Raw genomic sequence first — 11,295 nt, 5'->3', positions numbered from 1 at the left:
TAAGGAAGAACTTTTTTAATAACAACTGAAACATATACCTTCAAACAACGACAGCTTCAAGTTGTATTGTCTTAAATGCCCAAATGGCGCTCATCAGATATGCACAAGCTGTGATGTGTAGTCAAAATCGTAGGCATAGTTAAAAAATAAATATATTGTTAATTATTTAAGTCAGAAAAGCTTTTAACAGTCTACAACATTACATTTTTAAAAGGACTGAAAAAATTCCTATCCGAGCATGGTTGTCAGTTTTTGGGAGTATTGAAGACTGCTACTGTAGTCAAATCTTTGTTGAAAATTAAATGAAGTGCTCATAACTTGACATGTCTGACCACAGATAACATCTGTAAAGGCCGTCAGTATTGGGCATGACAATATGCTAAAGGACTGTCAAAAGCTTTTTTTTATTTGACACTGCTGGCATATCATATCAAATGGTGCTTGGAGTCCCATGTCCAAGTTTACCCCAAAGATTCAGCATGTACATTTTATTATATAGCTCCACCTATATTAGCTTTATTGGAAAGCTACCTAAAAACATAGGTGCTTGAACTTCTAGTATATTTTACTTTGTTGCTTGTTCCGATTCCTCCTAATGTTTCTATTGCATCGAGCATTTTAAGAAGTTATGAACTCCAGTGAATTATTATTTTTTCTTTCTGTAAACCTTTGGCAGATTACATTGCTTGGGATTCAAGGAGGCATTGATGTGAGAGACACGGTGTGGAGAATCATGAGGCAAACTTTCACCAATTCATTGGCCAAACAACTTAACTGGAGGGGAATAAATGGAAAAACATGTTTTCATAGCCTTCACATTAAGGATATTGTGATTGGTGAGTATTTATAATGATTTCAATATGCATACACTGCCATTTAAAATGAAGTAACCTGTGACTGAAAATTTCTGTGAGATGAGTATCTTTTTGTTGTTTGTTTACAATAAATCAAGCTATTAAAGGTAAACTATATGCATTATGACCAGATAAAAAGTGTACATGTTCTCTGCATTAACCATCTTAGGTTTCACAATGACATGGACAATAGTTCCTTATTAAATGTCACTTTCCTTGTCAGAAACTACTGTTTGAAAAAACCTTAACACACAAACATTTTTTTAATAGCCAGGTCAAGATGTAAACAAACTAAGTGGCTGCTCAGGGCCCTCTGGCCACCAAGGAAACCCCAGTTGAATGGGGGGGGAAAAAGATCTAATGTTTAACATTCAACATTAAATGAAATATATCAGGCAAAATACTAAATGGTGTTAAAAAATAAAGGGAAATTATAGCCATGTATGATAACTACTTTACTTTATTTTCCATATACAAGTTCTTACATTAGGAATTTGTCATTTTTGCATACCCCAGCTTGTTCTCCAGAGACACAGAGAGAGGGAAAGAAGCTTTTGCATCAGAGTGCAATCTATTTGTACAGAATAAAATTCTACTTTGGGTCTTAAAGTCTTCAGCCAGCAGTGATGCTAACCTGTAATCGGGTTAAACATTAGTGATAAGCAATTGGTCATGTTTGTGAACTAACTACAGGAAAGTATTTAAAGCCAGTCATTTAGGCAGTAACGAATGCAAATACTGTATTGTACAAATATCTCTAGTTGTAAATATTGTTTCTTGTCAGAATACAACTACATTTTATATAGTCGCTTTGTTTACTGAAAATAAACAACAAAGACATAGCCTACACTTGCAGCCTGTTTCTTTACCATTATGGTTGGATGCAGTCAATGCTCATGTCTGACAAATAACCAAGTATCAACTGCTGATTGACTCAGACTGTATAATGACTGTTCTTTAGATGCAGTACGAAGAAACTCTGTAACATCAAGAGCCACAACTCAGGAAATAGAAATGTGGATTAAGAGATGGCTTCATCTGGCTGCAGATAGGGATGGAGGGAGACGAGCAAGAATGGAGCGTCAGAGGAAGAACAGCTATCAAGAATCAGGTGAGCACTATCAACCCTCAAACAGGTCTAGTAAGAAGTTAATTAGGAAATTGTATAATTTCAAGTAACTGATCAACTGTTGATTTCTTGGCTGCAGGTGAAATGCATGTTCTTTCAAGTCATCATTAAGACCAGCCTTCTAAACCTTTGCTGAGGACAAGCTGGACAAATGTGATACCTTGATCTGCCACAACCTTCCCAAAGAGATTAGTGCTCATTCAATGCTTTCTGAGTTCTAACATCAGGCACCATCTGGAACTGTGTGTAATAGTGAGTATCCAATCATGGACTTTATAAAATTAATGTTTGTACATTTTGTTGACTGAAATTTTTACCATCACTGTTTGATACATTCTTGTTTTGTGCTTGTTTTAAAGACTTACATTTAGGAAACCTTTCCCTGTTTGTTTATTTAAATAATTCGTTGTGCAAGACAACAGTTAAAATTAAGTTCAATATGTAAAGTAAAAATCTATTTTATAATATGTGTATCTCACCTATGTGATGTTTTTTAGGCACATACAGGCTTATTTGTTATTTTTCCATGTGTATGCTCACATGATTCATAAGAAAATGGTAATGTAAAACTGTATAAATTGTAAATGTATTATAGACTATTTTGTCATGGTGGTTTATTTATTTGGATATGTCAGAAACGCAAGGAACTTTGTTTTGTTTGTTTTCTATATAAATAAAACATTTACTTTTATTATTGTCACATCTACAAACTTTAGTATTAGTAATTTTGTTACCGATTATGTAATGCAGATTCAGGATTGTTCTGTTTGTTGAAATGCATTACACTGTATATGACAATAAAATGTAATAAGTTTAAATATGCGTATTTGGGTTTGTTTGTTCATATTAAAGATATGCAGTAGATAATAGTCGGATAGCGTATATGGAAAGTAAGAGTAAATAATTGGTATTTAAATAAGTAATAGTGTAACTTAAAATACTATATACTATTATACTATGTAATACTATAGTCATATAGAATATAGAATAGTATAGAACTATATAGTATAGTATATAGTTATAATATTATTTACTCCATATTTACTACTACTTATAATTATATTACTAGGGTGTATAATTATATTTAAATTATAAATTATATATTTATAATTTATTATATACAATTATATTAATTGTATATTTAAATTATTTTAATTATATTTAAATGAGCAAAGTGAAAATCTGACCTGTGGCCCACATGAGGCCCAGTTAATTTTCATCTGGTTCAGTGCTGGGCAGACTTCGGCAGGTTTGGCTGAGTTTTAATTTTGCTTTGGCTGGGATGCGGCATCCGGATGTGGTCCACTCTCTTGCCATCAATCCATGTGGTAAGTGGGCCAGAAAGTCCTAGCAGAAGTGGACCAGATTTGGGCCAGATGAAATTTGCTATCTGGGAAGTATCGCTGCGTCCACTTGCTATCGGACAGACGGGTTTCCGAGTCGAGAATTTCACGTAAACGTTCCAAGAAGTCGTCGCTCCGAGTCAACTCCAATTCTCTGAGTTGTGACGTAACTTTAACCTTTCACCGTAGTCGATTGTATAATATATAAAATATCATCAGGTCAGATTGCATGTGTAGCAGTGCGATCCACCTTAATATAGTACGTTTAGTTTATTTTTATTTTCCTCCAAAAATGTACTTTACCTTGATTATTATTATTAGTAGTAGTAGCATTTTCAGACCATATAACAAATAAATAGCTACCTCACATTCCTCCCAAAAATCTAACCTGAAACTGACGTGAATGCGCTGAAGTGGGAAGGTGAAACGTCACAAATCAGAGCTCCGAAAATGAACTGTACAAAGTTTGTATATTTTGTATTTCATTTCCTTATTTGTATTTTTTAGGCATTTCATATTGAATAATAAAAAAACTCCTATAGCATATGAAAACAGCATGTGAGTCATTTTAGGAGCAACGCATCACAGATCCGGTAAGGACCGTAAGAAGGGACTGGACACAACTCCAAACCTGTCCCACAAGAAGCATCACGGACTTTACGAACAAACAAGAATAGTCCAAGTGTGCAGCGATTCCAAATATTCCAGCGTATTTGTGTGTGTAGCACTTAGATTAGAGTTCGGGCGCTTTAAAGTTGTAACAGGGGTCGTCGTAAAAGTGAGGCGAGTGGAGTGGACACTGTCTAGACCTGAACACACTCAGCGCAAGAGATGTGGCTTCAATAAACCCTAGACAGCCCCGATCAGTAACCTCAAGTCCTCGCCGACCGTATACTGCCTGTTATTCTGTGCATGTGCGTGCTTGCTTAGCTGTTGTGTTTATTTTTGCACTACTTTGAGCCCCTCAGCTGTAGGCCTATATTTATGTGGTATAATACTGTTATGCATCACTCGCGCTGCTGCCGTTTTCTTTCTCCTTTGTGCTGTATTATTTTAGCACGTACCAATCTCTCGCTCGCCTTTTCTTTTTAAAGTGCAGAGCGCGAGACACAAAATCCAAGTACGGACTGACCATTGGTTGGTCAGTGACCAACCCGATACCATCAAGTGATGACGATACGACTGATTGATGGCATTGTGAGATCGTTCATGATGCCTTGATGCTGCCATCTGGTGGACGGAGGATCTCAGATGCTAGTGTTCTGATTTTAACGTTATCAAATAAATGAGTACACCACCTTTCAACATAAAGATGCTTAAACCAAGACTATTGCAAATGATTTAATACATTTATTAAACGGTAACATAGAAAGATATCGGCAAAATAAGTAAATTAGGCACCATTGTGCAAATCAGGGGCGGCAGTGATAGTGTTGCTGCCTTGTCTGGTCAGCATTGAGAGGAGGATGAATACAGCCAAATACGAGAGATCTTTGAAGAAAGCCTGCTCCAGAGTGTATTCATCCACAGACTGGGGCAGTGGTTCACCTTTCAGCATGACAGTGACCCAAAGCATACAGCCAAGACAATGCTGGAGTGGCACTGGGTCAAGTCTCTGATTGTCCTTGAAAAGTCCAACCAAAGCCCAGAGTTAAACACCATAGAATAGTTGTGGACCAACCTGAAGATGACAATTTACAGAACCTTCCCATCCAATCTAATGGAGCTTGAGAGGATTTTCAGGGAGAATCTGATAAACTGCCCAGACCCAGGTGTGCAAAGCTTGTAGAGACTTACCTAAGAAGGTAATTCATTACAGTTATTATTACTTTATCAATATTGTTCACTACCAAAATCACACATTATCAATATCTTCTTCACCAGTGAGAAATTGCTCAGAGCTTTACATGGAAAAGCTGGCTGGCTAGGCCTCAGCCTCTGTAAGTCAAAAGTGAATACTGTAATTTCAAATTAGAGGCATCAGAAAGAGGCCACAAGAGTGCATATCAGGACCAGAAGATGAACAATGTAACTAAACTCACAAGGCTTTGTTAAAAATGAAAACAAAAATAAAGGAATGAAGTTCGGGGTCCTGGAGGATGTTCTGCTTTATGTTGATGCAAAGCTCTACTCAATTGAGAAGGTTTTTACTTTGTCTTACATGTCAATGATGTTATGAGATAGATGTGGTTACACTATGGTTAAAATTAGTTTTGTGGGAGGGTTATCTGAATCAAATAATGACAACTAAGTAAGGTAAACATGCTGTCTACTGTAACTGGCTGATCAGCAGAGCTCCTGAACCATTCTCTCAGAAAATGTTCCACAAATGAAAAGTGACTTCCAGTGAGGGTTCCAGTTATACAGTATAAGTTAGCGACTAGGAAGGGGTGTGGTTTTGTGGATGACTGTCATGACCTCATCAGTTTTCTGAGGTTTTCTCCTCCTGCATCCTAAGGAGACAGATGAAGCAAAAATGAGTGACTGTGTCATACTCATCTCTTCCTCTGTATTCTCCTGACACAAACTTGTAAAACATTTCCCACGTCCACATGTCAGACACCAGGAAGTCAATGATTTTTAATTCAAAATCAAAGCACTAACTAAATTCATGGTTAAGCACAAGTCAAAAAATTGTAACACTAAATGAGAAGCAACCTTTTTTGTGAAAGTCTCTTGAAAGCAAGAAGCAACGATACTCACCATTAGCTTTTAAAGCATTGTGTTAGTGATTGTTAGATTGTGAGTCTTCTGGGAACTGCACTCCCAACAACAGAGTGCAGAGCCCTTAACTGGAGACCCCAGGAATGGTGGCACTCGCCCAGACACAAAATGGCAAAGTGGTAAATATGCAACATGACAGAACTCAAATTTCATGTTTCAATTAGTTTCTGTACTCACCCACTAGGCAACCTCATTTTTGTTGGTATCATCGGTTTAGAGTGTATTTTGTGTGGTATATGATGTAGTTTGTGTAGTTTTGCACATTTTGTATGTGTATGTGAGTGTGTGTGTGTTTTATTACTTGTTTTCTTTGTTTTTTTTAAAGTTCCTCTTGGTTCTTCACTCTCCATTCCTCACCCAGCCTGTGCTTGTCTTGTAGTGTAATGTTTGGATTAAAGTGCTCTGACAACTCTGGCTGAGCAGACTCCTCAGTTGAGAGTCAAACTTTATACACTCTTAAAAATTAAGGTACCAGAGTGGACCTTCAGACTGATATCAGAGAGGAATCATTTCGGGTTCCCAAAAGACCCATCCACATGAAGGTTCCAGAAAGGTCATTTATGTATTTGGATAAGTACCATGCTCCATACAGCAATTAACCATGAACATGTAACAGATTTGTTCTATGCCAGTAGGTTTGTAATTTTAAAAGGACTCTTGCTTCATATAGTAATACTAGCTAAGTTCAGGATTTCTTAATCTGTTGGTGTCCTGCTAGGTAGCCTACTTTAAATGAAAGTTTTTACTGTTTTTTAGACATATTAGAATTTTTTTTTTTAATATGAACTTCATAGGCAAAAACCCCTTCTCAGAATGAAATGGTGTTTGGTCAAGCAATGGAACTGCAAGGAACAACACAACCCAGTAAAGAACCATAAAGTGCCATTAAAGAACCAATTAAGAGTGTAATTATTTGTCAAATCCAGAATTTGTTGGTTAAACTGTTTCTTTTCTTAAATAGAATTAATGTTGCTCTTTTTACGACTTTGTTGTGCTGTTTCCTGTAAAAATTAATCAGAGCATCTGCATTAAATTCATTTAATTGAGTTAGACCTTATGTTATTGACATTAGAGGAAGGTGACCGCCTACAAACTAGGGGTGGTGTATTCTCCCTTTAATTATGTGCAATAATGCCCCCTAGAGGGCGGCACGGTGGCGCAGTGGGTAGCGCTGCTGCCTCGCAGTTGGGAGATCTGGGGACCTGGGTTCGATTCCCGGGTCCTCCCTGCGTGGAGTTTGCATGTTCTCCCCGTGTCTGCGTGGGTTTCCTCCGGGCACTCCGGTTTCCTCCCACAGTCCAAAGACATGCTGGTTAGGTGGATTGGCGATTCTAAATTGGCCCTAGTGTGTGCTTGGTGTGTTTGTGTGTGTCTTGCGGTGGGTTGGCACCCTTCCCAGGATTGTTTCCTGCCTTGTGCCCTGTGTTGGCTGGGATTGGCTCCAGCAGACCCCCGTGACCCTGTGTTCGGATTCAGCGGGTTGGAAAATGGATGGATGGAATGCCCCCTAGAAGCTACAATAGGCCCACTTCGATTTTAAATGGCTAATTGTAGGAATCATTTCTGAGTATTCAGCCCGCCACCCAAAATGTTTTCCCAATGCTGTTCTACAACAATATTTCAAAACCGCCGCTCATCAAAAATCAGGCATTATATATTCTAGCAGGCTTAGAATTTTCGTGCAGAGGGCAGAGCTGTACTGTTACCAGTCGATCGGCTCAAAACTCCACGAGCAATACCCTCGTAACGATCCACGAAAAAAATTACTAAAACTAAAACCCCGTCCAATTGTCCAAAATCATAAAGACCACTTATTCTACAGGAATCCTGGACTTCCAGCACAACTGGGAGGGACAGTATCTAGGGGACTTTTAGTTTGACACATTCTAATTCCCGGGAAGGGTCTGCAGGCAGATACTCAGGAATTTACCGTTCGTACCGGAAGTAGTTATTTTCTATTTCTCTCCTCACGCTGCAGTTAGAAGAGGCGGTCTCCTAATGAGAGGTACACTCTTGTTTGTTTTTTTGGTTCAGTAATTCATTTTATTCCCCAGCATTTTGCCAGACTTAAATCACAAACCTCGGACTCTATCTTTAACATTGACCGTAACCGAGGAAAATGGGTTGGCTGCTTATGGGCGTTGCTCGAGCCGCTACCAGTGTTTCCTTGCCCAGTTAAGTGTGGTTCGCTTTCAGTACCTTGATCTGCCATGGTCGACTCCCGGTGCTTAAAACAACACTGCATACCGCAACGTTATTATGTCGTTTCTAACAGACTTGAATCTCATCTCAAGATGCACTGTCGCCAGAGGCTCTTCTGGTTCACTGATTGCTGTGCTGTGTTTTAAGTTCGTGCGTTGGGTGTCCACTCGCCGGTACGATGGTGGAGGCTCTGCAAACGGGGCTTCCACGTCTTTGGTGTTGTCTCTGGGGGGATTTCTCTGGTAGTAGGTATTGTACTTTTTTTCTCTCCCATCCCAAAGACATGCGTGTTACGTTAAATGATAGTTGTAAATTGATCCAAAGTGGGTGCTGTGGTGGACTGGTGCCCAGTCTATAGTTGATTTCTGCCTTGCACACAATGTTGCTGCGATAGCTCTGAGCGAGTTTGGAATGTTTTTTTTTTCTTTATTTGTCCGTCTATGATTTTAAAGAGGTTTGGATTAAGAAAATTCATTTAAAGTTTAAATATACATACAAAGGATGGTTGAAAAAGTTTGAGCTCACCCAATTAAAGAAGTATTCCACCCACAAGTGATCCCTTTTTGTCTGTTACTAATTGTTATTAATGTCTAACTACAGTATATCAAATGTTTTTACTGACACTTTGTGACCAAGAGCAAGTCACTTCACCTGCCTTTGTTCCAATTGTAAAAACCAAATAAATGGAACCAGTTGTATCTCAAATTGCAAGTCACCTTGGATAAAGATGTTGGACAAATAATAAGCAATGATGATAAAATGTTTAACCTGGCAAGGAAGTTGTCTATTAATCTCTCAATTTTGAAATGCAAAGAAGCAGGATAAGGCACATGGACTTGCACATTTACTGTATATTCTAACTAGATCAGGTAAGAACATTTGTGAAACACCCTTTGGGTTTAAGACTTTGCATCTATCTAGTAGTAACCGGTTTCATAAGGGTTCTTTGCTATAACCCAGTGTGGACGTATGAGGAGCATTCTTTTAGTTTATACAAGTAAACCTTGCAGTAGAGGGGATCGGATAAAATTTATGAGACCCCAAAAGGAGGACACATTTTAACACCTTCCCTTCTAAGATAGCCTGGGGGGAATAAAGGTGTTTCAGATGAAGGGACATGAACAGGTCTGTGTTGGCCAGCCGCAGGAATGGTGGAGGGAAGGGAGCAGTTGTGTTAAATCAAAAATAGCCCCCACTTTTGCAAGAGGTGTTTCAAGGATAGCAAGACTGGACTTAAGAGAAGGGCTGAGAGAGTTGCTAAATGTCTCTCAGCTGTTCCATTCATGCTGAATAACTTTCCTCTACATGCTCTGATTATCCAGAAGTATTTATTGTAAAAAATATTTTAGCAGACAATGGGTGTGTTTTGTCCATTGTGAGCAAATGAATGGTTGACTTGACATGAGTAACTTGAGAATTTTTTCATGGAATTTTTTTTATTAATGTTTGCTGTTATGCTGTGGGGGTCCACATAGACGCCCATTACTAACAGAACATTTATTATCTCCATGCAGCATGAAGACATGAGGCTGACATTTTTTATCCACATTCACTAAAAACTACATGGGGTAAGTAACATACACATTTTTTTGGGTGGAAAATTATTTTTATTATTCAACATAATCCCCATGAACATATACATATATATGTACATACAGTCATATGAAAAAATTTGGGAACCCCTCAATTCTTTTGATTTTTGTTTATCATTGGCTGAGCTTTCAAAGTAGCAACTTCCTTTTAATATATGACATGGCTTATGGAAACAGTAGTATTTCAGCAGTGACATTAAGTCTATTCGATTAACAGAAAATATGCAATATGCATCATAACAAAATTAGACAGGTGCATAAATTTGGGCACCCCCCAGAGATATGACATCAATACTTAGTTGAGCCTCCTTTTGCAAATATAACAGCCTCTAGACGCCTCCTATAGCCTTTGATGAGTGTCTGGACTCTGGATGATGGAACCTCCACCAAATTTGACAGTAGGTAGCAGGTGTTTTTCTTGGAATGCGGTGTTCTTCTTCCATCATACAAAGCGCTTTTTGTTCTGACCAATTAACTCAATTTTTGTCTCATCAGTCCAAAGCACTTTGTTCCAAAATGAATTTGGCTTGTCTAAATGAGCATTTGCATACAACAAGCAACTCTGTTTGTGGTGTGAGTGCAGAAATGGCTTCTTTCTCACCACCCTGCCATACAGATGTTCTTTGTGCAAATTGTGCTGAATTGTAGAACAATGTACAGATACACCATCTGCAGCAAGATGTTCTTGCAGGTCTTTGGAGGTGATCTGTGGGTTGTCTGTAACCATTCTCACAATCCTGCGCATATGCCGCTCCTGTATTTTACTTGGCCTGCCAGACCTGCTGGGTTTAACAGCAACTGTGCCTGTGGCCTTCCATTTCCTGATTCCATTGCTTACAGTTGAAACTGACAGTTTAAACCTCTGAGATAGCTTTTTGTAGCCTTCCCCATAACCATGAAACTGAACAATCTTTGTTTTCAGATCTTTTGAGAGTTGCTTTGAGGATCCCATGCTGTCACTCTTCAGAGGAGAGTCAAAGGGAAGCACAACTTGCAGTTGACCACGTTAAATACCTTTATATCTCATGATTGGACACACCTGTCTATGAAGTTCAAGGCTTAACGAGCTAATCCAAACAGTTTGGTGTTGCCAGTAATCAGTATTGAGCAGTGACATGCATTCAAATCAGCAAAATTACAAGGGGACCCACATTTTTGCACAGCCAGTTTTTCACATTTGATTTAATTTCATACAACTAAATACTGCTTCACTAAAAATCTTTGTTTGGAAAACACCCCAGTACTCAGATGTTCCTAGGAAATGAAAGACATACCACTGTTATCTTTTTTGTTGAAAGTAGAGTAAATTGATTATGCAGGCTGAGAGGGCTTCCCAAGCTTTTTCATATGGTTGTATATATGTATATATATATATATATATATATATATATATATATATATGGTATCTATACTGTATATAATGTTCACAAAGCTTTTCCATTCCATTCAAC

General features: G+C 38.2%; 1 protein-coding gene across 2 annotated transcripts in view; it reads left to right on the top strand.

Annotated features, from left to right (window-relative positions):
* The first annotated feature begins 7,982 nt into the window (after positions 1-7,982).
* The window catches only part of LOC114663235 (gastrula zinc finger protein XlCGF57.1-like), a 58,560-nt gene continuing 55,247 nt past the window's right edge, over positions 7,983-11,295 (top strand). The window contains exons 1-2 of one of the 2 annotated variants that reach the window (XM_051925508.1): positions 7,983-8,055; positions 9,767-9,820. In XM_051925508.1, coding sequence (XP_051781468.1) covers positions 9,816-9,820 — 5 coding nt within the window. In that variant the 5' untranslated portion in view covers positions 7,983-8,055; positions 9,767-9,815. Of the gene's footprint in view, positions 8,056-8,102; positions 8,235-9,766; positions 9,821-11,295 lie in introns of those variants that run through there. The other variant, XM_051925504.1, reaches the window with a different exon arrangement.

This window comes from Erpetoichthys calabaricus, chromosome 1, assembly GCF_900747795.2.
Source record: "Erpetoichthys calabaricus chromosome 1, fErpCal1.3, whole genome shotgun sequence".
Classification (NCBI taxonomy): domain Eukaryota; kingdom Metazoa; phylum Chordata; class Cladistia; order Polypteriformes; family Polypteridae; genus Erpetoichthys; species Erpetoichthys calabaricus.
The sequence above is the reverse complement of the archived record's forward strand: the minus strand, read 5'-3'. Positions and strand labels throughout refer to the sequence as shown.